At 43.7% G+C, this 27500-nt stretch overlaps 2 protein-coding genes across 3 annotated transcripts in view; one reads left to right on the forward strand and one right to left on the reverse strand.

The window, feature by feature from the left end:
• The window catches only part of ndufb2 (NADH:ubiquinone oxidoreductase subunit B2), a 2099-nt gene extending 902 nt beyond the window's left edge, over positions 1-1197 (forward strand). The window contains exons 3-4 of the mRNA XM_080851834.1: positions 271-374; positions 1001-1197. Coding sequence (XP_080707960.1) covers positions 271-342 — 72 coding nt within the window. The 3' untranslated portion in view covers positions 343-374; positions 1001-1197. The remainder of the gene's footprint in view (positions 1-270; positions 375-1000) is intronic.
• A 147-nt stretch (positions 1198-1344) lies between these two features.
• On the reverse strand, positions 1345-24180 carry LOC308375655 (lysine-specific demethylase 7B-like). Of its 2 annotated transcripts, XM_080851833.1 has the most exons (19): positions 24052-24180; positions 14240-14325; positions 13736-13853; positions 13274-13434; positions 9549-9690; positions 9268-9454; positions 8832-8994; positions 7928-8015; positions 7681-7787; positions 7435-7526; positions 7148-7234; positions 6692-6916; positions 6470-6517; positions 6111-6235; positions 5669-5802; positions 5444-5505; positions 5154-5326; positions 4519-4868; positions 1345-4257 (listed from the first exon to the last, which is right to left on the reverse strand). In XM_080851833.1, exons 1-19 carry the CDS (start codon positions 24147-24149, stop codon positions 4169-4171), a joined length of 2535 nt encoding a protein of 844 aa, XP_080707959.1. In that variant the 5' UTR covers positions 24150-24180; the 3' UTR covers positions 1345-4168. The 2 variants fall into 2 exon arrangements, with proteins under 2 accessions (XP_080707959.1, XP_080707958.1); XM_080851832.1 differs by lacking the exon at positions 6470-6517 and having other exon boundaries at positions 24052-24156.
• Positions 24181-27500: the final 3320 nt, after the last annotated feature.

A 27500-nucleotide genomic window follows, 5' to 3' on the forward strand; every position in this document is an offset into this window, starting at 1 on the left:
GCTTGTAAACAGTATGCATCATTGTCAGCAGGCAATATCAGCATGGTAGTATACTGGGATGAACTTCAGTAACCAAAAATTTAAGTTTTTGTTATTATGGGTAGGGTTAGGGACAGGAGTTCTAGACTTTTGTTACTTTTACCCTGGAACTGTTTTTACTTTCCTCACTACTTTGTTGATCTGTCATCAATTGTAGGACGAGGGTTTTACTCTGTTACCTGGTAACAAATATTGTGAGGTTAGTCGTTAAACTTGAGTTTTTCTCTGCAGGGTCACTTCCCATGGCCAGATACCTCTGCGTGGACAGATGAGGAGTTGGGAATCCCCGCTGACGATGAGTGAGGTTCCTCCATATTAGTGAAGCTGACTTTCAGGTGAGTCTTGTCCCGGTCATGGAGTTGTTAAGGTGGTTGTAAGCAGTGCAGGTTACAATAGGAATGGAAGGTAAATCACATCAAGACGTAATGCTTCAAATTACAGTGGTTTCACAGTACTTCCAAATTTTGCTGTATGCAAATACAATGACAAGAAAGGCTTTTCTATTCTAGTTTTTGTAACAGTTTCCTTTTTTGTGATGTCTGGCTTTTAATATGACTGTGGCCACTTTGTTCTCTAAGTGGGATGCATGATCGGGTGCACATTTATTAAGGAGAAACTGTGCCATCAAATGTGTAATACAGCAAATCTGGTACTTCATGCAGTAATTGTCAGTGATCTGAAAAAGTCAATATTATACTACAAACACACCCTACACTCTTCTGGCTATAATTTAGTGCTATTAAGAAACCTCCAACCAAATAAAAAAAAAGCTCAACCTAGATGTTGCAAGCCATTTGACGATGTTGAGTTGAATATGTTTCCATCCATCCTGTTGCACATGACTTACTAACAACTCAGTTCAGAACCTTGACACAAACCTCACACGGTTTCATAGTGTTAGAAACACCTCAATGTAGAATTAAATTGTGAATTCATATGATTTTGTGTTGTTTATTTGCAGGTCCCCTCCACCCTGTGATCTGCAGCACAAGAATGCCCTGAATGGTTGATTCTGAAGTCAGTGTTGTAAATAGACAGTCAGGTTTCTCACCATAACAAACTTCCTTCAACCTAAGAACGTGGATGTGATGAAAGAAACAGCTGACATGTGCATAACATTGTTTTGACTTAATAAACAGATTTATTTGCCACTTGAAATCTGGTTCAAAGCTAGTATAAAGAACAAAACAGTTCATACACAAAAGAAATTGTCTTTTTTTTTTTTTTCAATATTTACAGGCCATTTCTCAAAATGAACTGACATTGCATTAGATTATATTTTAAATTACTAAGCACATAGAAAATATTGAAATCAGTTCCAATCTATAAATTCAAACACAGTGACCCATTCCATACCACAACTGTGATGTGAAGTAGATATGAAGCCAAATAAATACTGTACATGTCACTATGAAGGCATGAGCAAAACCCTGCCGGCAGGCTAGCACCTCTAATTGCAAATATGTGTAAATGTGACGTGGACTCTGACAAGGACATTTATCTAAGTGGTTTGTACTTCTAAACAGGGTAACAAAGAATGTTTGTCAGGGATTAGGATTTACAATGGTGAAAGAGTCTTTTCATGGGAAGTTTAATTGCCATTGCATTCACAAGTCAAACATGGCTCCAGCTAATCCAGTTAGTTTATTGTCAGGACAGGGATTGTGTTAAAGCTTAAAGAAATGGTGTGCTTAAAATCACCATTGCTATTATGTATAATTGTTGTAAGTAGTAGACTAGTAGTTTGCTTACATCAAATGGGTCTCCGTTCATTGACTACGAACAGGAGACACAGACCAACAGTCAGTAGCAAAGATTACATCTTTATGATTTAAATCTAGATCAGAAAGGGACATCAGTCATGTCCTTCAGATAGAGGCGCTTTACTATCTTAGTTCTGCTAGAATATCATTTCCACTCACCAACAAAGTTAAAAGGGTTCTCAAACGTAAAAGCCTCCCAACTCAGAACATACAACCTGTTGTAATGCAATCACAAATAATACTTACAATGAGGTACTTCTATGATTTGCTCTAATATTTGGTCAAATTACAACCACACGCTATCTAGGTTAACCTTTTCTATTTGAAATTACAATTTTAAGTTTCATATGAGCCATCCAAATGTTTGAAAGCAACTATCCCTCAAAGTAATTAGATGGTCATTAGGTAGTACTCTATCAAGAACTTGGCTCAGGATCAAAATCATAACTGTATATGTAAAGTAAGCAAATAGCGTTGTCATTGTTGCTGAAACCATGGTGACACAGATGGATATTGCTGGTGATGAAATCAGATGTCAGCTCTGTGATTCGTTCCCTGAGACAAACTGCAGACCCCTCTTAGCAGTTAGGCACCATACCATTTCATCAAATCACTTGGAATTCTCAAATTCAGTAATAAGCAAACAAAAAGATAACATTGCATCTCAGACTTTTTAAACAAATGAAAATCAATTCAAAATGTGTCATGTACCCCTCTGTAACACGTGTGGTATAAAAATGAGAAAATGCAAATAGTTTTTTTTAGCACGATAGTGAGGCAACTGAGACCTTATGAGGTTTGGCTGCAGTTTTGCCCAATCAATACCCAATGCCTCCTCAAACCAGGCATTTAAAATGTCAAGGAAACTTACTTAGTGTGGTGCAAGGTTGAGCTAAGGTAAACTGTTTAATAATATCAACATTTACAAAAAAATACTTTGTACAGTGTGGAGGTGAGAATATAGGATGCATTCAGGAATTATTAATAAATACACAGTTGAAAAGCCATCAAAAGAAAATGATCAAGTCAGATACCAAAAAGAAGCAAATAAATTAAGTAAGATACTCTATCATTCATCCATCCCTGTACATCATCTAATGCCTTTAAACCAAGCAAACACCTACCCTACACATACTAAGATGGCAATCTCATCATGTCTTCCTCTGACCAATAGGAGGCAGCACAACACTCATCTATGGTTTTGTGTTGGTGTCACTTGAGCTGCATTTTTGCTTCATTAGACATTAAACATATGGCTTTGATAGTTTAAAAAAAAACTTGGGGCGTTCCAACAATGTAAAAGACTGCAGCTGTGATCAAATACATGTGTACAAACTACTTGTACTTCTATTTAAAAGAGGTGATTAGTGGCGATCAGAGGAAGACTGGTTGCATGAGAATGCCTTCTCGGACCTAAGTTCACTTCACTCGCAACATCAGGTCATTATTGCTGGTGTGACAGACAGGGGCAGGGGAGAGGACACACGTAGGACATACAAACTTTCAGCACCATTAAGAAATTTCCAGTTTATCACCATAGCACCTTTCCCTTCTCTAGGTCTAGAAGGACCCCACGTAAAGAAAGAGAGACAGGTAGACAGCTATCTAGAGTAAAGACAGATGTAAAGAAAGAAGTAGAGAAATAGAAATAGACAGATGTAAAGTTCAATCGATAGATAGGAAAAGGAAGAAAGAGAAAGTGAGAGAGACCAACCTCACAACTAGGTGATTCCCCCACCCCAGTGTTAAACCTCAACAGGCCACACAGCCTGTCCTCCGTGCGGAGTTTGTCCTTGATTGTCCTTGACCTCAAAAGCACGAGGCTCGCTCACCTCGGGCGCTACAGGGATTCATGGAGGTAGGGTTACAGTGGAAGCTCCAACAGCATGGAGACCAAAAAAAGGGGTAAAAAAAGAAATGCAAAAAAACTCAATACAGGCTGGTTGCAACTGCTCTGACGACGATGCCAATGTGGAAGGAGACTCCTTATTCTCTGCAAAAATTGTTGAGGAGCTCATGAATGATAAAAAAAAGTTCACAACCATTGTAATTTTCCCGCAGTCCCTGCAGTAGCGAGAACATATCCTCTCTTTTTTAAATTTAAATCCTCCACCTTCTGGATGTCTAACAGGTTCAGCAGTGTGCTTGCTTCCATCAAAAGTACCCTGTCTCATAAGCATGCACAGTGAGCGTGCAAGTGTGTTTGTGTGCGTGTGGTGTGTTGATGTTGCGCATGCTCTAGGCGTAGCTTTCGTGGCTTCTGTATGTGTAAGTTCTGTACGTTAAAACCAAAAGAGGAGCGGATCATTACAAGCCCAAAGACTGCAGCACTCTTCTCAATGACCATTTCCTCCTTAATCCTCCTTTTACACGAAGAGGCGATTGTGTTGGCTGAGTCTTAAGATCTTCCCCAGCCTCTGCTTTGCTGTTGCCATTCCTTTCTTCGGACGCTTGCCTGAAAAACGGCCAAAATGAATTGTAGAAATTAGAAATATCATAGTTGCAAGCTACACAAATTATCATGGCTTCTTCTCTCTGGGAATTTAGTCCAAAACTTTGCCAATTTTTACAGCAGCATCCTTTATTCACTGAGCTAAAGGATGACGCCACCATGCAAGTCCTTCAAGACTTGACAAAGAGAATATTACAAAAAGGCGCCACACTGGTATAAGCAAACAGCAAAACACATGCAGCTGAAGCCAAACCAGCCTCATACCTTTTGTAGCCTGATTACTGATGGGTGGGGTGTCGGAAGCGTGTCGCTTGGAGGGATGTGGAGGAGACATGGAGCTCTCGCGGTACTGGAAATCCCCCCTGGGGCTATCCCCCTGGCGCAAGGGGCTGGGAGGGAGCTCGTGATGGTCCCAGGCCTCGCTGCTACTGTTGCCCTGACTGTCCATGAAGCCCTTGCTCTCCTGGCCAGATGGCGGTTGCCGGAGGGCCGGACTGGACCACCACGGCTCCTGGGAGTTGCCGTCCTCTTCAGGCCGTCGCGGGTAAAGCAACCCGGCCATAGACAGCATGCCCTGAATGGCTTCTTCTGTGCTTGGTGAGGTAGGACGTTCTCTGCAGACGTGGAAACACACGCAGACCTTTGATTATCTCCAAGGCTAACCAAATTGTGTAAGTATCTGAATCATTATGAATGATGATTAGAGCTCCAAGAGATTAGATTATAGCTGACACAACCTATAATATAACATAACTGGCTTGGGTCCTCATTAAGGTCAAGGTTAAACTATATGAAAGTGCAACAGTCCTGGTTCTTCCATTCTATTAGCATTCAATGGCCAGAAAATGGACAGTGAAAAGGCTTGGTCACTTCACAATACCATGAACTTGCAGCTTTACCTTTTGAGTGGCCCGTGTTTGTGATTGTGATTCGTGTTAGCCTGGTGCCCCGTCGTGCTCCCTGAGTCCATCTCCGCTGAGCCATTCACATCCTCCTTTTCATCCTCCGAACTCTCGGAATCCGAGGAGGAAGACGACGACGAGGATGAGGAGGAAGAGGAGGAGGAATCCCTCTGTTTTTAAGTGACCGATTAAGAAATGCAGTTAGTATTATTTCAAATGAATAACAGAGTAAGCCTAATGTTACTGGTCTCATGAGGGAGGCGTATGATGAGAAGTGAAGTCAGTACCTCTGATCTTCCACTATCCTCCGACTCGGTATCCGAAACACCAGACGTTTCTCCCCTGAGTTCTGTTACAAAAAGATAATGCACATTTTGTACAAGAAACTCACGATAGTGCTCATTTTGTACAATAACTCATCACTTGGCACAGTGAGTATCAGAAAACCACAAGAATTCAGTGTACCTTTTAACAAACCATTGGTCACAATATCAGCTTTTTTGTTTTCTTACCTTTTCTTTTGGAGCTTTGTTGCTCTTGATCCGAATCTGTTTTTTCTGTCTTGACCTGCTTTAGTTGGCATGCCAACATAGTCCCGCACTCAGACTTCACCAAAGTCTTTATTAAACCACGTGGCTGCTGATCTCTGTTCAATAACAAAGACACAGGTTTTTTTTTAGTTTCAGGGTAACTCCAGTAGAGGAAATAGCATGTGACCATTACTTTTCAGACACTTTGATCAACTAAAGCTCTTTAGATCCTTTCTGGGCAGGATATGTTATGAAAACAAGCCTGCTGAAGACTAAGACTGGCACCAAACATTGCTTAGAGACTAATGCATGGACCAATGCGTTAAATGCCGTCTTGCAGTGTCCAAAGATGTATACTTTGTTGCTGTTGCCTCATCAATGTTATCACTATTTTTCAGTAGTACATACAGGAGGTCTACCGCACCTGACAATTCTGCCATTGCTCATCACCAAGTGCAAGTTACTGTCCAGGCCCCTCTCGATCGTGACTGCAGATGCCATGGAGACCTTGTTGAACTTCCCATGCTCTCTTGCTCTGAAGTCTGGATCCTACAAGACATGGAGTTAAGAGATTAATGGGATCAAATCACACAAACATTTCTCATTGATTGCCAGTAGAGCCATAAGGCAATCATCATCTGGCAGTTCCTGCACTCTTGATGTTCAATCATCAAGTCCTGTGTTCCCTCCAACCCAGCACTGAAAACAAATTGGATCTAATTAAGGTAGCTCACAGGTGCCTTTCATTGGGTTATGTATTTTGTGAAATTAGCTGCCCAGTACCTCAACACCTTGAGGAAATGTCAGAGGATTCAGCTCTTCTGGCAACTCCTAAACACATTGAGCGATGGGGCAGATGTTACAAAAGTAACACGTTCCACAATGATATATTCATTAGTGAGTATAACCGTTTCCAAGACAACATCCACCCTCCATATAGTACGCCCCGCCCTGCCCACCCTGCCCCCCCTCAGCTTTTGTCTGCCATCCCATAATGCCACTCACCTTCTCCAGAGCACCGACTTCCAGCCTCCTCAGGACGTCGCGAGTGTGCCGCTCCAGGACGTCCAGGTTGGAGGGCAGCTTTGGGGTGTGATGCTGCTGCTCCCGCAGTCTCCGGGCAGCCCGCCTGGCATGGCAACCACGCTCTAACGTGGAGCGAGTCAGGGGACAACCCCCATTTCCCTGAGTTTTCATTGGCTTGTGTCCACCACCGCTGCCTTGGTCCTCCTGAAGGTCATAAGGGACCATGGGATACTTTGATTAAATACCAATGATGGAATTTAATCCTGGAAAACTGGTTCCCAAAAAAGCAACCACGTTGTCTAGCTTGGTTTTGGTTCAATTCAAACTTAGGCGTATAGCTAAGATCCTTCCTTCAAAGTCACAACGCACACAATGACTCCTGGTGTGTCCACACTCAACTTCTTCCACTGGCCTTATCTGCAGAAGGTGACCTACCTCCAGGTGGCGGATTTCCTTGGTGAGCTCCTTGACGAGATGGTGGGGTCTGATATGGTCAGGAACCTCACTGGTGGGCTCTGTCACCTGGAGAGAGAGAGAGAGCATACACACTGAACAGTGAGGAGCCTGTGCGTTGTTTCAATTAGTATTCTTCCTCCTGAACAGGAATGCAATGCATCCCAATTCATACGCCACACCTGGACTGTGATGTGATACTGACCAGACATTGATTCATCAAGGACACAGTTGCTCAAGCATAGTCTTTAGAAGGGCGGTTGTCATACCTCTCTTTTCAGCCATGTTTTCAGTGCACTGATTAAAGCTTTCACCCCCTCCACAAGGTAGGCTTGGGGCAGACAGTTATCCTCTCGTGATTCTGAGGAGAAATGGTTGAGCATTAAAACCTCACAATACATAAGCAGAGATTTAGAGACCTGATGATGATGATAATAATGTAGTCCTTTGATGAAAAGTAGACCACTAAGATTATCAATTACAAACTGATAAAAAAATGGTGTATTTTTTTTTACCTCTTAATGTCTCCAGGAGATTCTTGGCCACATACCAACAGATGGCCTCAAAATAGGGGAACTTAAAGAGGTCAGGGGTCTTCAGACGTCGCTCCATTTCATAACACCTGAGGGATAGATACAAAATCATGTTAGGTGTTATTCACCCACCTGGAGCCACGGAGTTGTATTCTTGTGCACGCGACTGAATGTTTTTACTTATTTGGGCTTCTAGGTGTTCCCAGGTTAGGGTCTGCAGAAAGCCTACCTGAGCTGCATGCCAATGTTTAAGTTGTGAAGAAAGTTTCCTCCGAATGCCATACAATCCTGAGAGGTGAGAACGGCATGGATCCATCCTGCAGGGGGCAGCAGAGGAACACAGTCAGCAGATGCCAAAAAAAATAAATCACTGTCTGTTCACACATTCACCCACAACAGCCCATCTGATCAATATCTTGCTCCCGTTCTGTCCGACGCAGCACAGATTACAGGCGCTTGGCGTTAACAGAGGGGTTCTGGATAAGGGAGCTCAGATGAAGCGTTACAGAAGGCGAGAGAAACCAGATGCTCTAAATGACACCGATGCCAGAGGCCAGAAGGATCTATGCCTGAGTGGTTTCTTGCCCTTCACTTGCACCCCAAGCACAAACCTACGCTCCCCTCCCAACCTGTGATAAGGACGGCTGCTGTAACGCGACACCTTGAGTACCTTATCTAATGTTTACAACACTCGTGATTGGGCTTTTTTGTGTAGAGCTGCTGGGCCAACCTGGCCAGCCTTTCATTTGATTGTGTTCATTCCACAGAGACACGTCTAAAATACAGTAACAGTCCAATTGGCCTGTTGTGTTTACACTGTTGCCTGGCAGAGATTCCCTGTTTCTCATTCCCTTGGCAATGAGTGGGGTCATCACCCTCCTCAAGCACTGAGCCAGATTTTCCTGGCAAGCTCCCTGGGAAAATGTTGATATTATTTTTGACTCGGGCCTGCCTTGATGATTTTGAATCTAGCTCTCTCTCTCTCTCTCCAAGAAACTATTTTCCATTCAATGGGTCAAGCGAGGCCTCCGACCACAAACACCAAGGCCCAGGATCTAAGAACTGGTGCCCAGGCAGAGGTGAGCATTTGTTGGGCTTTGGGTATCCGAGCAGCTGGGGGGAGAATCTCTTACCTGTGGGAATGAGAAGAGTGGTTCCTTGCTGCACCACGCACTTGTAGCACTTCTCCACCTTCTCCCCGAAAAATACTTCACTCTGATTGACAGAGGAGCTCCACGCCTCATAAAGTGCAAGGTTTGCCGGGGTTGGCTCGATCAAGTAAAATATCTTCTCTCCCTGCAGAGGTCACGGGAACAAAAACACCAGTTAGTAAGATGACTTTACGCTGACGGGTAATATTACCTGCAAGTACGGAGCTATTCATGCATTGCAGCTTGGGAACAAATTAACATCTTTCAATGCATGTGGAATCAAACAGGCAGAGGCATGCGTACATAAACAGACTGTTTTATATAAACGTCTCAACTTAAATACGTTTGAATGCATTACAGTTTTAAGGAAGCAGCCCGCTAGCCATCGTAGATCTAAAAAGGCCTCTAAAACTCGTACCCAAAGGACGTGGTACCACACCGACGTTCCCCCAAAGTCTATGTGGAAGTCCGTGTAGCTTTCTTTCACCCCCATCAGACAGTACTTCTGCACAAAGGGCTTGGGGAAGAAGGAGTCATCCGGCCAGTAGTTCTCCACCCAGGACATATTCTGAGCGATATCCGGTACCACCACCAAGTCAGACATCCTGAAAGGATGGGGGGGCAATCATTCACATTGTATTCCTGATTACCAACAACAGTGACCATCATTAATTTAGCAGGAAGAGAAGGAAGACTTACTTTGTGTCTGAGAATTCCAAGCTGATGACGTTCAACACTTTTGGTCGCTGGGGCTGGTAGTAATACTTGACAAACTCTTTGAGTTTCATTTTGCTGTCTGCTTGTTTGGCAACGTCAATGACATCAATGCCTTTGTCCCCCCCTGCAAAATCAAAAGTGCTGATTTTACTTACTATCCTTGAGCTATTGTAAGTGAGGTTAGCACTCCTTTCTAACATTTCCACTGTACATGTAAAATACTTGTCAGGCCAAGATGCACATCTCTTTCGAAAGTTTCTGGATCTGTTTTTTAATACTGTGTTTACATAAATGTTAATGATTACATAGCTCGAGAGCCCAGGGAATTATATTTTCCTCCCACAGCATCTACTCTTGTGATGCGTGTCCAAATAGAAAACACCAGCGAGCTCAAGTATTCTAATAAAGTATGGCCTTGCGGCATCTTGAACCACGGAATAAGCTATTTTCACACTCTCACACTCTCTCTCACAGTTTTTTTTTTGGAGGTAATACTTTATGGTAAAACAAATCTTATGGTGCAAAGTCCAAATTAGACTCCATTTCCCTAACTACAGACTGTAAATGGAATTGCTTAATTGCAGAGCCTGGAGCTAGCCGTTAAGGCATTTTTATGCTACTCCGTACGACACGTTTTTGGGCACATAGGAACGCCTTCAGGTAAGTGAAACGCCTTCTCCGGTAGCTGAAACGCCCTCTCCGTGCTCTCCAGAGACGTCGGACAGCTCTCCGTGTCCCCGCAAAAATTTCTGTCGGTCCGCTCATGGCGACGGATACTCCTTGGCCGTGATTGGCACACTACAACCTCATTTCCATACGACATCAACTCCGGAAACTAACATTTCTGGACCTAGCGTTTCCTGTTTCATTACCTTTATATCCATATATATATATGCATAACAGCCACTGTCAAAGGCGCACATCCTTTCCTTTAATTACTATTCCCTGTATATCACAATACATGAGCCGGCCCAAGTAGCCTACTGCCAGAGAACCAGCATGAGCGACGGCAATTAAAGATGTGTTTCAACAACGGTAGAAAACTGTGTTTGCTCCGTATTTTACTGAACTCATAATTATATGACAGTGGTATTAGTTACAGTTGAGACACCCGAAATAACGTGCATGCGCAGAAATCCTGAGACGTGATTTTTAGTCTGCACATGAATACCTACTTCATTTCAAACGTTGCAAACGTGTCTAGTTTTTGTGCAGTAGTGAATGTTTACTACACCGCATATCATGTTTGTAGAAAATGATTAAGGTGCAACAAATGGCAATGATTAAGGTGCAACAAATGGCAATGATTCACATTGCAAGTAAAATGGTGCGGCTGGAGCAGATACAGGGAGGGACAACGGTGACGCAGTTTGGATGTAGCGACAAACGTTTATGTGCTGTAACAAACAGTGTTAACCAGTATGTGAGTAACGTGGGTTTTATTAAAACATAGTGTGTAATGTGTAGCTATTTCATTCTGTTTATTAACCTTTCCGGCTGTCTGTAGGCTATGTATTAACTAGCCAGCAGTAGACGAAAGGGAATTAACCCCGAAGTTAAAAACATGTAATCTACTTCGGGAGCATTTTACTCCCCCGCATTCTCTCATGATAAAGATAAGTTTGCCCTATCAGGTGTATATATAGCATTAGACACAGTCACAATATTGTGTATCTGCTGACACCTGTTGCATTTGAGTAGTGGCAGCTGGTGGGAGAGTAGAAATTGACTGTTGTGGAGGAGAGGTAAAGCCAACTAACGATTTCCATCGCACAAAGACGTCATGGGGTAGCTTGTCTTTCGGGACTTAAACCGTTACTCCCCCTACTGTTGTGGAAGAGAATTGTTTTCAGCACCCACAGCCGTTGGAGTACTATAAAGGGACACAAATGCTAACTAGTACGTACTATCCGGCCGCCCGCCCACTGTCCAACCATCCGACACGACCGTTTTGTGTACTATATAAGGCCCTTTAGTTCTAAACCATGGTGCTACTTCCCTCAGGGGGCTCTCTCACTCTCGGGGGGTCGCGTGATTGAGCCACCAAGGTAGAGGTGGAGGTGGGCGAGTGGGACCCAGATGCTGGAGATAAGGCCCACTGTGGCTCACAGCTGGAGGGCTGCAAATCAAACCCACCACGCACGGGCTGAGCAAGTGCCGGAAACAGGGCTGCCAATAAGCAGGGAGTGGACAGCTGGCGTTTGTGTGATCGCCCTGCCCCCCCATTGCTGCCGCCCACTTCTCACACACACACACACACACACACACACACACACACACACACACACACACACACACACTCTCCCTCCACACACACACACACACACACACACACACACACACACACACACACACACACACACACACACTCTACCACACACGTACACACGCCAGAAACACTCACAGGCCCAGCTGGCCAGCGTCTGATGACAGGGAACAGCTGGAGATGGAGGCAGCGCTTAGGCCGAGCCAGTGGAAAGCGTTATGGAGCCCTGTAGTCCCTGGATGTCTAACTAATCAAGTTTATCAGATGGGGAGTGGGAGGGGGCGAGCCACCACTGAATACCTCTATACTAGTGAAATAGTCTTCTCCGCAGATGGGCCTGGGAGGGCCTCCACCCCAATCCCAGGCCATCTCTCTTACGACCAAGACCAGAGGGGTCGAATTGCGTTTTTTTTCTTTTTTTGGTCTTGGCAAGCACAGGTGACAGGATACTAAAACAACAATGGGGGGTGGAAGGGTCCCTGCCGTTCACGAGGGCTTGGAGCCTGTCTGCTGACACTGAGCGAGAGAAAAATGGGGTGAGAGGGTGAGAGAGAGAGAGCGAGAGAGAGAGAGAGAGAGAGAGAGAGAGAGAGAGAGGGAGGGAGGGAGGGAGAAAGAGAGCGAGAAAGAGGGAGGGAGAGAGGGTTGAGCTCTACACCCATTGTCTCCAAAACTGTAAGAATGTAATGTGATCTGTGACCATGAGGCCTACACCCAGTCACAACACCTGCTCCTTTTTAAAACAAGGGGCGCTTATTGCTCAATGGAGCATAAGGGGTGGCGTGTAATTGGAGCTTAAGAGATAAAACACAGCGCGATGGCGTTGAATTTGAGACGCTCGCTGGTCGCAAAGGGCCTGTAATAAGAGCCAGGATGTACCAGAGCCTCAACAGGAGGAGGAAATGCCTTGAACTTTTCGACCTTGAAAAGTAAGCAACCCTTCGCCTAGATTATACTCAACTTTTGATTGATGTTGTTGGCTGAACAATACTAGACTTTTCATCTACACACCAGTCACAGGCTGCTGGTTAGAGCTTTCGGCTTTATTGCTTCCAATTTGGAGCTTAGTGGTCAAAAAATCTAAGTTAGATTGTTTAGGAGATAATTAGCCTTTTCCTCAGATCTTACATGACAGAATCTGTGAGGAACATTTAGCTATAAAAAAAATACTCATTCATCGGTAGGGTTGTGGCACAAGCGTTAGCATCCCAATCATACATGGCTGTAAGTGTCCACAGGGATCCGAGTACGAATCTGACGTGTGGTTCGATCCTACTCCTAATCTCCCTCCCACTCTCTTCACTGTTCTATCTAAAGAAATGCAAACAGCTAAAAGTAAACATTTAAATTCTAAATACATATCTAGCTAAGATCTAGCAAACAAACAAAGGCACGCCCACACACACAGCTTGAGTAGGTTACATTCAGATTGGATCCTTACCCACACACTCCTCCACGTCTTTGACAGAGAAGGACGGGGGTGGCAGCTTGAGACCTAGTCCCTCGAATTCCGGCAGCATGATGGGGTAGGTGAACCCCTGCTTCTCCAAATATTTTGGGGTCACCTGGTGCCCCTGCATTCGGAGGACAATCTCATCCGCACTGAAGCACACAGATACAAAAAGAGCAAATCAGCTTTCAGTCCTGTTGAAGGCCACTGCTTCAGTTAGCGTTTACGTTTCTTCACATTTACAAGCACTTTTATGAGTTGCTAATTTTATGTTCTCACATTCTTCAAACAGAATGCAAGCACGGTTTATAATACCGCTTTTACAGCTGTCTTCCATTATTGAGAATCAATTTCACTGCGGTAAACAGTTTTTTTTTTTTTTGGTTCCTACAGCAGATGTGAGGACCTGCTGAGAAATCACTTGAATAAACAAACAAAGGTTAAGGCGCCTACCTGGGAAAGGTCCTCTTTTGCAGCTCTCGCACAAACACAGAGGTTCCCGCCTGCACCGGCTTCGTGCCGTCATCCAGCTCAGTGTAGTCATGGCGGTGCCAGTTATTGCGCTTCTTCACTGCAATAGGTTACAGTTTAAACAATGTTAGGGTCTAATGTCTTGCACCTTAAAATGTCATTCTGTTTGTTTTCTCTTGAATCATGAACTGCTTGACAACCCCCACCTCCTCCAACCAAGCATATGAAATTGCCAAGCAAAAATGACTGATGCCCAACCCCCACCCCTCTCACACACACACAGTAGCACTTCTCTTCTTTGCTTCCCATAACCACAGCCTGTGCACAGACTCAATTAAAGGATTACACTACCATTCAATTAGCCAGTTACTGTCTGACCCCGGCACTTTTGGGGGTCAGCGCTGCACTGTGTCAGGACAGAGAATGATCAGTTCCCTGGAGGGCAATTAATCTCCGCTGTCTGTGGTCAGGCCGAGAGCCACTTACTCAAGGAGGGTCCGTGTTGGACGTCGCAGTTGGGACAGTGATAGACGTCAATATCCGCAGCATGGTGTTCCTCCACTTTGACACAGCTGAAAGAGTGAAGAGCGCAGCTTGTTAGAGATCAGTGCATTTATAGGCCATAATACTGATCAACTCAGGCAGAGTTGTTTTATGTCGGAACACTTTTACACCCGTACACTTTAATTCAATCAATTTGTGTTTTGTTGAGGTTTTTTCCCCTGCTCATCTCGATGTGTTTTGGTTTCTGTTTTCACATGAGCATCTTGTTTTTACTGATTATTTTATAAGGTTTATGAGTTATAACTGTTCAATAAATGCTGAATAAAATTAGCAATATATTAATTTACATGGAGGAATGTCTGGCAAAAAGAAAACTGCAATAGAACACATCCTGCACTTGCTTGTCCCTGTATTTCTCATTGATGCGTCAAAACAGCCTCTTAAGGCATTTTTATACTTCTATGATTCTCTCCGATTTGGTCGTAGAGGGACACTTTGGCACGCCTTGGCACGCCTTGGTAACACCTTCACCCAGGTGTTGCCGCCCATCCGACCCGTCGGAGAGCCGTCGGAGAGCTGGTCGGAGACAAACGCTTTTTTCTAACTTTTCTTAAAGAGACGGAGAGAGTCGGAGACCCCCTTGGCTGTGATTGGCCAGTTTACGACATCATTTCCAAACAACATCATTTCCGGAATCACACATGTCAGGACCTCACATTTCCTGTTTTCTGTCAAAATGTTTTAGTACGACTTTGGTAAACTACAAAGCTGCACAGCATGCAGCATTAGGCTACCGTATTTTATATAAACCCTCGAAAAGTACATTTCTCCCGACCACTGTTGGTCTCTTGGCTGGTGGCTCGGTGTTGAAAGTGCCTTCTCCAACCAGCTTCAACTGACATCTAACGTAATTTGCTACGGAGTAATGCTGGCAGCATAATTACTTTGCATCTATTAAATAGGAAATGTATTTCATGTATGTGTAGAACCTATTTAGAATGACTGACTTTACATAAAACGGCAGTGAAAGACATTTGAGTCAAACATTACTTTTGCCTCAATGAGGGTGGCGTGTGAGAGCATAATCGGCACGACAACGTTGTACTTATTAGCAGCACACTTTTGAGAGTTATTGTGAATACGCTAACGCTTGATTTAGCGGAAAATCTAGTAAACGTACGTACCACCTGTCTCCTGTTCTGTTGTTGTTGTAGTTGTCGCTCAAATCGCTACAAGCACGTCCTCTGCTTATAACTCAAACTAGTCCAGCAGCTCCACCATCAACCATTGTCTGTTAGTTGTTAGTTCTCTTGTTGTGTTTCTGATATAACTATAACACTGCATGTGGATTGGTATGAAGACTGCAGTGGGTTTAATTTTCTGCCCCTTACTTCATAGTTCTACGGGTATTTCTGTTCGAAGTGTGCATGCTTTGTTTTATAGTGACGTTTCACGCTAACACTTTTGACAAGGGCAACCGTCTCGTTGCAGATTAAACACATCGGTTTTGTCCTGCCCACAAGCAGCACAAATGCATAGCCTACTTGTCAGTCCACTCTGTCTTAAATTCGAGAGTTTTGGAATCAACTTTTCGTGTGTGAGAGCCTGGCAGATGATCATTAGTAAGTGTGCTAATGTATGTGTTTTTCCAACATATTCATGGTTGAAATCGCAGTCCCACAACTGTATGTTGAGGTATGCATGTTCTTGCTGTGTGTCTGATATAACTATAACACTGCATGATGTATGATGTAAGATGTATGATGAATACCGTGGGTTTATTTTTCTGGCCCTGTCCTCAGAGTTTGGGGGGTAATTTTGTTCGAAGTGTGCATGCTTTGTTTCATAGTGACACATTCACGTTACCACTTTTTGACAAGGGCAACCGTCTCGTGGCCAATGAGTGCATTGTCATAGCGTTGTAGTTATTCAAAGGTTACCCAGCGATCATTGCAGTATGAATGTGACAAAAATACCAAAGAAAATAAGAACGTATTCATTTTATTGGATCGTTTTATAATAGTTTCTGTATTGTATGTAAGATAAGCATATCGTTTTGTTATAAATCGCAATGTTTTTCACAAAAAAATGACCACCACGATGGAGATACATTTGCCTACTCAAGTGAATATATAGCATTAGACATGTTAGTATTGACTGTGCTACATGTCTCCAAGGCCCATGTGACTGCACCTGCCCGACAGGTCTTGAAGCAGCATCCGTGTCATGTCAGTGACAGTTGGGAAGAAAAACAATCAATGACTTCCAATAAAGAGGTTATGTGGTAGCTACGGGCTCGACAAACAGTAGTTACCCCACCCAGCGGTCTGGCGTTGAATAGGTTGAATAGGCTTTAGGACGCATAGCCGTCGGAGTAGTATATAAGCCCGACCAGTACGTTCAATTTTTTCTGAATCAACCGCCTGCCCCCGCCCGCCCATTTTTTTTTCGAGGACGGAGAGGGATGCAGAAGTATAAATTAGGCTTTACTTGACCCAAACTCTCAAGGAACACAGTGGTATTTATCTATCTGGCACGCTCTACTTTCAAAATAAAGACGATTTTGAGTGTGAGTGAAAAAGACTGTTCGGCCTGAAATGCGTCTGTGGATAAACTGGTCCAAATAAATAAGCAACGAGACAAGCTTGAGAGTGCGGGGTTTTTTTTTTTTTACTTGAATCTATCTGATGTGCCCTTCCCATAGCAACATTTTGAGATAATGGCATTTAAAGATGGGAGTGAAGGGAGATGGTTGAGTTAAATCAATCATAACTAGGCAAAACGGCAGGAACAGATAGGACTTTTGAATCACCCTTTAGAAGAAATACAGAAGGAACTCTGGTGTCAAATGACACTGTAATAAAAAGTGGAAACTCTTGCCCATGTCGCTATGGAAACCCGTCAGACATCCATCAGGAAGCCCTTGGAGAACTACAGCCACTTCACAGCAGTGTTTATTTTCTCTTTCCAAAACCTCAACCATTCCAAAAAAAGAAAAAGAAAAAAGAAAGCCAAAAAACCACAAGGCACTATCAACAGAAGCTAGCTTGGTTACAGACAGAATGAGAGGAATTAGTATGTTTCTTTTGTATTTCAATACCCAATTTACACTGCAAATCACCTCTTTTGGCTTTCTTGACTGTCTGGTATGTAGAAAATGTTCCAATGTAAAAAAAAGTCAAACATTCCACCCCTGTGGAACATGCTATATGATGTTTGGGCATGGTTTGGCCTGCTGGGCAAAGCTGTGTGCAGTTTCACAAGATTGGGTGCATCAAAGCAACATCTCAATGGCATTCCTGTTGCATCATAAACCTGTTGTTAAAACCTGTACAGTGGCGGTGATTCATTAGTCAACTAATTATCTACCCTCAAGGTTCTGGAGATAGAAGTAGTTTGGAGTGTCCAATAATCTTCTCATATGAAGGCTATTAAAGCAGTTTCTCTCTTGGGTCCCCAAGAGACTTGAGACATGCAACCTATCGTGGGATGTAAACATATCTGTAGTCTGTACTAGGCCGTTGGTTTACCATTTCAGTGATGGGCACACAAACACACAACACAACACCACACACAACACAACACAACACAACACCACACACAAGTGGCTGCACTATGCACATTTATGTACCGGTAACTCTCTCACTCATGCATGAAGTTAAAAAAACTTCAGTGCTCTGAGACGCGGCGGTGCAGTGGTGAGCGTCACCGCTTGCGGTTGACCCCGGGTTTGACTCCTGATCGCTGCAGGTTGTCTGTACGTTGCTTTGGATAAAAGTGTCTGCTAAACACCAGTCCTTTACGTCTAGGCTAACACCAGCCAATCACAAAAGTTCACTTGGTTGAGTGACCTGAAAGAACTGTCTGTTCCATACAAGTGTCCATACATAATAATTGTATGCCTAGGAGATAGGCCCGACATAGTATTAAGTCGCATCATACAGACCTGAATAGTGAAACTGAGCTCACTGTTCACACTGTGCACTTGTGGTGAAAAGCGCTCTATGACTGGAATGTTGAACCACACAGAGGCCTACCACCATCAGGTGAGTCAAATAGGTAAGCAGTTAAGCTCAGACAGAGGATCTGCCACATACCAAGAAGGTGACACTGGTAGAACTGGACCAACGGTGGATAAAGCAGCCATGAGACAAACAGACATTTGGTAGGGGAACTAAATTATAGAGAAATAAATCATCTTTGAAATTCAATGAGAAATTGCATTGTTTTGTTTTGGGAAACACTTGCCTTCAAATCAATTTGGGCACAGAACATTCTCCTCTACATTCATCTGAAGACTGCTGAATTTCTGCTACCCCTCCACTTAAAACCAGGGCCCAAACAGATGTGCACCTGTGTCTTCAGTCAAACCTCATTTGTGGTGGGATTAACACACTGACGTGACATTTTGTCCACATCCTCGACCCTCAGTTTCAGAGCTACCCTTCAAAAAAAAAAAAACTGACATCAAAGCTTTCCACCTTTCCCTCTGAGGGAATAGAACAGGCCATGCAAACGGTTGACAGTGTGTGTTTTTTAAGGACATAAGGGGGGGGGGGGGGGGAAGCGGGTCAGAATTAGCAAGTAGAGCCTGTCCTTTACTCCAGCTGCTCTGGGGGAGGGACAGAGAATTCCTCTAGCTGTTATCTGCTTTGATCTGCCTCTTATGGCAGGAAACTGTAAACTGAAACAAAGCAGCTCCATTAGCACACCCAGGAGCCGTTTGCCTGTGGTGGTGGTGGCGCAGGACACAGGGTCTCTAACCTGACTCGGAAACGGGCCTTTATCTTCCTCTGCACTAACAAGCACACCCTGTTGATGTGGCTTTTAAAAAAAGAAAAATGACGAAACATGCTGAACACCAGACAGGATACATGCCTCCTCTGCAAAAAAAACTAATTTCCCCAAGGATAGGACCAAAATCCATATATGTAGTGAAAACATGTCTGACAGTCTGACGTTTACAAATTCATTTCCTCATAAGACAAAGCACAACAATTAAATGTCACTTTACTTCTTCAGGAGCTATATACACCAGACAGCACAGAACTCTGCTATCGTTTCTGCAGGCTACATTACATTTAGGATATTGTAACACGTTTATATATTGTTGTGTTAATCCTCTTATTCCCCACCCAAAGAAAAATCCATTTCTGATGTCTGGAATGGATCCTTGAGATGCTTAATCTTGTGACAGAAAATGTCTGTGGGAGTCTGGATGACTGGACAGTGGAGGCTGCATAATGCCCCTAGCCTGCGGGAGGGAGATACAAGGCCCAGCAGCAGTCCCACACAATGGCCATCTCACTGTATCTCTGTCACTTCCTGCCCAGACTCCGGAAACAATAGCACAAATACTCTCTGCTCTCTGCTGCTGCTGCTTCCACACGTGCACACTCAGGAAGACACTCACAGCCACAAAGAGAAAGACAGAGTGAGAGAAAGAGAGAGAGAGAGAGAGAGAGTAAGACTTCAGTTTGCGGCCAATTATGTCATGCCGGCCTACTGGGTGACGTGTGAGAGGGAGTGTGCCGAGGAAGGTTAGGGAGGCAGCAAGACTCTCTTCCCCCGCATGCATCCACACCCTACCCCCTGGCCCTTGTGTAACAGCTCCAGAAACAGGGCACTGTGCCACAGGCCGGGCTCCGAGTCAGCGAATGTGTCACCTGTGTAGCTGATTAACTACCAGGCCCAGGGATCGGGGGAGAAGGAGAAAGACAGAGAGGTAGTGTTCCAGTCGAGGAGAGCACTGCCTCTCGGAGTCATTCGGCTTTCCCTGTGCGTCACACTCAACTGACACAGCTGCAAAGTGTTTTCTTTGACAAAGCTTGTTGTATCCATCTCGGAGACGACACTGATCCATTCTCTTCTGATAAGCACAGTTAGTCATATTTTTTGCCACCCAAGGTAAAAAAAAAAATGGCAGGCAAAGACAGTGACGTAAGTTTTAACATTTTCTTCCACATTTTGGAGATAACGGACAAAGAGTCTCTCAACTGATATTCGGTAGTGACACAAGCAAGATGACTCAACAACTGTTAAGCATTTATCCTGCCAATAATTTCTTGTGACTTTTTCTATCAACTTCAGACAACAATATGTCATGGCTAACTTTTCAGTACAAACCTGCAAACAAGCAGATTACTGCGAAATACGCCGGCAAAACATGGCTTTGCGTCAAGGCCGCAGACTTGTGCCTCCAAAGCAGCGACACCTTGCCCCCCCCCCCCCCACAACTCCCTCTGGACGCAGAGTGACACATTAGTCAGCCCCGCTGCGAGGGCCTCGTTGTTTCAAAGGATGCTCAGAGGGACACAATAGCAATGGGCGTGACGAACCATTTGTGTAAAGTGCTAAATAACCCCCCACACAGGGATCCGATACGCCTTCATTACTGAGCTGGCACTTTTCAGATAAATTAAAAGGTTGTGACGGGGCTGCAGAGGACACAAGAAGGTGGGCCCTGGCTGTGTCAGAGCTGCCAGGTTTGGTTGTTGGTTGAGACTGGGACAGCACCTTGTTTGCCTTCTCTAGCCTTGGAAAGGAAGGGGGGGGGGCTCAAAAACCCTGTCCCCACATCACCATGTCCTGCTTAACAAGAGTGCAGAGTTCATAACCTTCAGTTTGCCTTCAGAAAGGAGCTACACAAGACAGATATGTGAGCCCAAGGGAAGGAAGTAAACCAGACTCGAGCAAGATTGTACAGGCCACATTATACACAGGAAGTTCACCCTGAAGCACCACAGGCTATTTATCCATAGACAAACACTGGTGGCACCATAACAGATGTACTCAGGTCTTACCACATACCCATGCTAAGGCTCCTCCTTTAAAGTTGGGTACTATTTTTGTATTCCATCACATAGCCTGGTCTCTATTGGGGGACATTTGAACATGGCTAGGTTGTCCTTCAGTGCTTCCATGTGATTTGATGTGTCTTTATTAAAACTTTTATATGAAATTTAAAAAATGAAAAAGACCTTAGGTATAGGTATACTTATATACATATATACCTCCACATATATCCAAATGCACTGGTCCTGAAAGACAGGTCAAGTACCAAATCAATATATGACTTACTCTTCAGCCATAATCAGACAATAAATAATATGATTAACTCCCTAGATCCAGCACTGATTAAAGCCACAAACTGATGTTTTTAGGCCTCACAGAGAGAAAACATCTTCTCACAAAAAGAACCCTAAATAAATATCCTCATCAGTCCCAAAATCACAAGAGCACAGTGGCAGAAAATAGTAAGAGAAACTCAAATGCGTAACCCGATTCGTCCGACCCTATTAAGCTGAAGAGGAAGACACATTCATCAGTCTTGTGTGTTTTCCTGCCTGCGGGATGGTGACGGATGGGGCATTGAACTTGGCTCAGCAGTAGTGCCATCAATCTTCCCCACTGTCCGATGCGTCTCAACTCATTCAGCTTCCCCCAACCCCCAAACCCGAGCCTAGCAGTGGCAGACATAGGACGTTCCAGCAGTCGTAGCAGTAGGTGACACAAGAGGGAAGAAATTAGCCATAATACAACTCAAAAAATTAGCTAAGGTGGGCCATTTGGGCCAAACAGTACCCAGATTCACATCTGCTCAAGTGCAGTTTTAGCCCATTGGCCTCATTCAAACATCAAAACAAATAAAACAAAGATGCCCGCCCCCCCCGGGGATCCTATTATGCTCTTGCCAACTGCAAGCCTACCCTTATCTGCCACCAAGTTGATCCTTGCATGTGCATACACAGGCCTAGTGCAAGTGTTAGATCGCGGCAGGGAACAGACTGTGTACAACCACTATGAAGAGGCTTATAATCCCATTGAAGCCTCCCCCATACGGGCCCGTGCTTTCCTGCTGATTATCATACAGCCCCATGGTTGGGTAGGCGGCATAATCCCTTTTGGTGGCACCAGTCTTGCACACACAACGAGGGGCCTCGAAAACGAAAGGGATGAGCACTCTAGCAAGGCTGCAAAACAACATCCAATCATGCCTGGTTACTGTTGTCCAATCCTGCAGTCACTAGGCAAGATTGGGTGAAAAAACTAGACTCTCCTGAGTTGTTTGCAGGTCATAAAAAGTCAGTGGCCTCTCGTTATTATGGCTTTGATTTCCACAGGGTGAAAAGCACATGGTCTTATGTTATGACAGAGGTGAAGAAAAAGGTCTTTTCCCATGTGTCTGCAGGCCATCAATTTTCAAAGGTCTCCCCTATGTCCTAGTTCTAGAGCTTGGAAATGGTGGCGAAACACCCATTTGGTTCAAAGCCCTGCTGGTCATGTGCAACTGCTTATTAGTCAGAAAAGGGAAAGGCTTTGCATTTGTTCATCTTCTTTTAGTAAGCAGCACACTTAAGTCTTGTGACTTGTGAATCCAGTAATTCTGGGTGTAACTATTGTGACAGCCAACTGTGCTTACGCAAGGCCTTTCAGCAGCAGTGCCGGAGAGACGGTGTAACACTATGTATTGAGGTTTGGGACAACTTCTTTGACGAGGAATTCTGTCAGAAAGAAGAGTGACTTGCCCAGATTCTAACAACCAACACATTTACACAATACTAAGGAGATTCCTCAAAGCTTTCTTATAGCATGAGATGTCTATCACAGCTGCATGTGTTTACGTGAAAACAAACAAATTGTAATACTACCTATATAAACAAGGCGTGAATGATCACGAACACTACACAGCCATTGCAGTAGGCTGGCTACGTGCCGTAGGGAAAATGTCCCTTTAAATGGTAGTTCCTCTCTCATCCACTAGAGGGGTTTGCAATGTGTCTACTTTTGTTCAAGGCAGGCGTTTAAATCCCCCGACTTAAACCAACCAGAAACCCCAAATATGTTACATTACAAATGTGCCATGTGAACACCTGTTTAACTAACCGTTTGGAGAACACGGCATTAAAACGACCGAAATATTCTGTGAATAACCTTGCTGTCCCTTAATCTTTGTTTGAACAAACTTATCCGACTTAAATTAGCAAGCCAGCTATCTAGCTAGCTAACGTTATATGGACCGATTTCGTTGTGGTGGGGTTGTCTGAACCCTTTAAATTCTTAGAGCCCAGACAGCTAATATGACATTTCAACATTTCGTGGTAGTTCATATCGAAACCATAACTAGATAACCAAGCAATCACAATAACAGAGGAGTCGTTTTCAATTGCCTGAGACAGGAAACCCGCATATGTGGACGAGTTTCTCGTGTGTTGACGAGTGAGCTAGCTGGCTGTCAACCTTTACAGCCTGCTAGCTAACATTAAGTTTAACGTTACACGTAAATGTAGGTAGCCAATGATTGTGTTTGGCTGCATCGACGGTAGTGATAATCCGATAACAGTACACTTATCTGAAGCTTACAGGAACAGAAAACGTGAATCTCTTCAGTGACAGCTCATATCCCAACAAGCTGATATGAACAAAAACTTGACACAGTCCAGCAACTATCGACTTGCCACTCGGTAACGTTAGCTAACTTACCTAGCGTTGATGTTACGTGCGACGATTAAATCCCATAAAGTAAAGACCCGTGGAACCTTAGGACGGGGACGTTACACAGTTCCCACGTATCACATCAAACTGAAACCTATTTGATGTTAAAAATCAATTTATATTTATGTTACCACAATAGTTCCTAGAGGGGTAACTGTGACAATGAAGACGCGTGAAGACCCCCAGGATTGCAGTTCGACCACATGACATGCCAAGATTTTACCGAAATTGTGGAACTCCAACGAAACGTAGACAAATCAATCTCTTCCTCTACCTAAAGGAAACAATTATACACATACCTGCCGTGAAACCAGTCCTTACAAATGTCACATTCGATCATAAACCGGCCCACATCATAAGGCTGCCGGCAGACACAGTATAGCGGAGCAGCCGCCATCTTCCTACTGTCCCCAAACAACACAGGAATCAAGTGGGGCGGGGATTGTGTAACATACACGGAAATAGCCGAAGGAAAACCCGATTACATGCGGAAAAAAAGCTGACCATGCTTGGGCATGCCGGAGATTTGACGTCAATATAAAAAGTAGGCTATTTATTCCGTCAGGAGGAGACAATCAAGGCCACAATTTAGTGTTTTTTCGAGACTCACTCTGAGCTTGGCTTACTTGTTGGTTGACCTTCATCTGTAATTCTGCTTGCGTTTGTACTGTGGTGAGTTTTTAAATAGTCAACTCAGGGAGAAAGGTCTAGTCTTTCCAACCACAATAAGAACAAATAAATAGAATACGTCACAAGGGTTTGAGACATATACTGGGTTGGGAAGTGACCGTAGGGTTCAAGTTGGACAGTGGTTCAAAGATGGACATTTCTCATGAGGATTTTTCATTTCATTCAGTTATTTTTCTTTTTAAATATCAGGGGCTCATCTATAGTATAGTGATGATCATCTCTGACCTACAAAGGTGACATAATGCCCACTGACACATATTGGCTACATAGCCTCAAGCTAGAGAATCCGTGCACTGGGTTTTCAGTAAGTAGTAAGAGTTTGGCAACATCCTTTCTCGCACCAGGGATGGCCCTTTAGCTACACAGGCCTTTCTGAAACCTCGTTCAATTTCAAGGCTCCGAATAAATAGGCTACGATACTAACCATGCATCTGAACTGATTGCCAACAACACCTCTTGATGTAGGCATTCCTTCCTCCAATATTAAATGGGATATAAATAAAATGTAAGCATCAAATACAATAGAAAAATGCTGACTATCACATTATTTCGCAGAGGCACAGGAGTGGCGCGTGCTCGTGCTTCCAGGGTGCTACGTGCAGGATGCACCAAAAAGCAACTGAGGCGCGCGCTTCAGCTCTTCCCATGAGCATTGTCGCCCATCCCCCATTCACCCATCTGTCCTACTGTGAGTAAGTAGCTGTAATAGACTACACGCGGCATGGCACTCTTATCTTTTATTTACGATCAGGTTTGAAAGCGAAGCACTTCATACACTCCGCCGTTTAGTTAGACGTATATCGTTAAAGGTCATGGCGTAAGCTTAGACACTCTCATACGCAGTCCAGCCGCAATAGGTCTTCAAGCTATACATTTTTAGACCTAAATCATCCATTCCTGGCAGAATTTTCTACATTCTTGAGAAGTCCTATTAAAGTTGGGTCCAACTGTGTGGTTTCAGAGGGCGTTTGTTAATTAGGTCCGATGTCTTTGGCCTGCAATTCCTCTGGTTTCATGACGGCTCCCCATTGAGCCCTGCAGGGTCTTTAATGAGAAGCTGTCATCACCTTCACGTGTCTAAATAAGCAGTGCTCAGCCAGAGGTCCACACCATTCTCCTCTGCTCTGCTCTGCTCATGACAACCTGCAAAGGCACATTAGAATAGTAAAGTGGCCTTATGTAAAAGCCTCATAAAGAGACAGCATGTCATCATGACGAGACCCAGGCTCACCTGTATGAAATACATAGGCCTACATAAAGATTCATTGTGGTGTTTGTGCATGGATTGAAATCATGAGGGTGTAACATATGCCTCATTTTCAATTATACAAATTGAGCTCAGGGTCATTCTCCATCTCTTGATCAAAACAACATCTGTGTGAATTTGATAAAACAATGGGGGGTGGGAGGTATGTGAAAACTAACTGGTTGAAATAGGTTTTCCTTCTCACATCCCAAGGTGTGTAGGCTACTGGCATCTGCTTCGCCATTAAATGTGTAATGTGTTTTCTGTAGCCTATGATTTTATTTTTTAAACCATTTTAAGAGCAGTCCCACAAGCTGTTAGATTTCAGTTTAGTTAAAAATTAATGACAGCATAAAGGATCCTCATATTAATAATTCATTAAACAGCATTCACTGTGCAAATGCTGATGTTTTGAAAGACAGATTCATTTCTGGAATAGGACTGTTGTTAGATGTCAGCCTGATCGATTATGAATTAAAGGATGGAATGCAAGTTCCAAAAAGAAATATTGACTCAATGTATCATTCTCTGAAACATACATTTCTCACAAACAACCCTTTATGACATTTTTTGTTGTTTTAATTTAGCAAAAATGGCATGGGACACCTTTCAAGACTTCAAGAACGGCGGTACTGGGTGTGGAAATTAAATTGAACAATTGAAAGACCCTACGAGGAACCTTTGAAGGAGTGTAAAACTATCGCTATTTGAAACCCCCAAGTAATGTTGCACAGGGTTTCTCGGTTTTCCCAAAGAACAGGATTGAGAAACCTTGAAGTCTAGTAGTGACAGTATAGACGGTGTTCCCTTTGTGTTGGTGCGCCATCTGGTGGTAAAGGCATGTGCTGCAACATTTCAAAGAAACATCTTCAAAACAATAGGCTAGACACGAGCACCGTTTAGCAGGCTACACACACGGGCTGCTTACAGCAATTCAAAATAAGAAAATTGGTGGTGTAGTTTCCAACGATCTATCACATTGAATTTTGCGTATTGAATGAGCATTGGCGCTTGCAATATTGCACCTGAATTGCACTTATTTCATGATTTAACGGGTGCATGGTCTATGTTCACCAGTCACGTAGGCCTACAGGTTCCACGTTGCGCAACAGGAGTGTAATACATGGCTGCGTTCAGCCCTGACAAAACGTAGCAAACGTTTTTTATTTAAATAGAAACGGTGGTGCGTTGAGCCATAGACATATATAGGTAGCCTATATATGTCTATGCGTTGAGCACCCTGTTGTTAGAGCAAGAGCCATTCGTTGCGTTCTGAAATCGATTTTAGACCTACGTGTTTATGTATTTCCCCCCAACTTCTTATTCTTATTTTGCATGAAATGACATTTTAATACGGTAGGTATAGGGTTTATATAGTGTACGCGTCGCTGCTGATTGGGTAACACATTTGACAACCACAAAAACAGAAGAAGAAAAAAACATACCACTAATACCGTTACACACCTTCACACCGTTTCGAGGTTACCATAGCAAAACGGTGCGCAGCATTTTCAGATTGAACGTGCCCCATTTGTTGTAAAGCCTTCAGGCTAATTTAACAACACTACTAATTAGTGTTGAAGGGTGGTGTCTAATGCAGTATTTAACAGTGCAAATTCCAGAAAACGGTGGGGGCAAATCTATGTGGTGTAATTGCTAAAACGAAAAAATAAATACAAATATAAACACTTTGTTTGTATTAGACTTTGTTTACGGCTTACAGAATGGCATATGTTTTGACCATTGTAAAAAAATATTACAACTGGCTATTTTCTGTGGGACAATACAATTTAAAGGAATGGAATGGATATG

This window comes from Sprattus sprattus (assembly GCF_963457725.1).
Source record: "Sprattus sprattus genome assembly, chromosome: 14".
Lineage (NCBI taxonomy): Eukaryota > Metazoa > Chordata > Actinopteri > Clupeiformes > Clupeidae > Sprattus > Sprattus sprattus.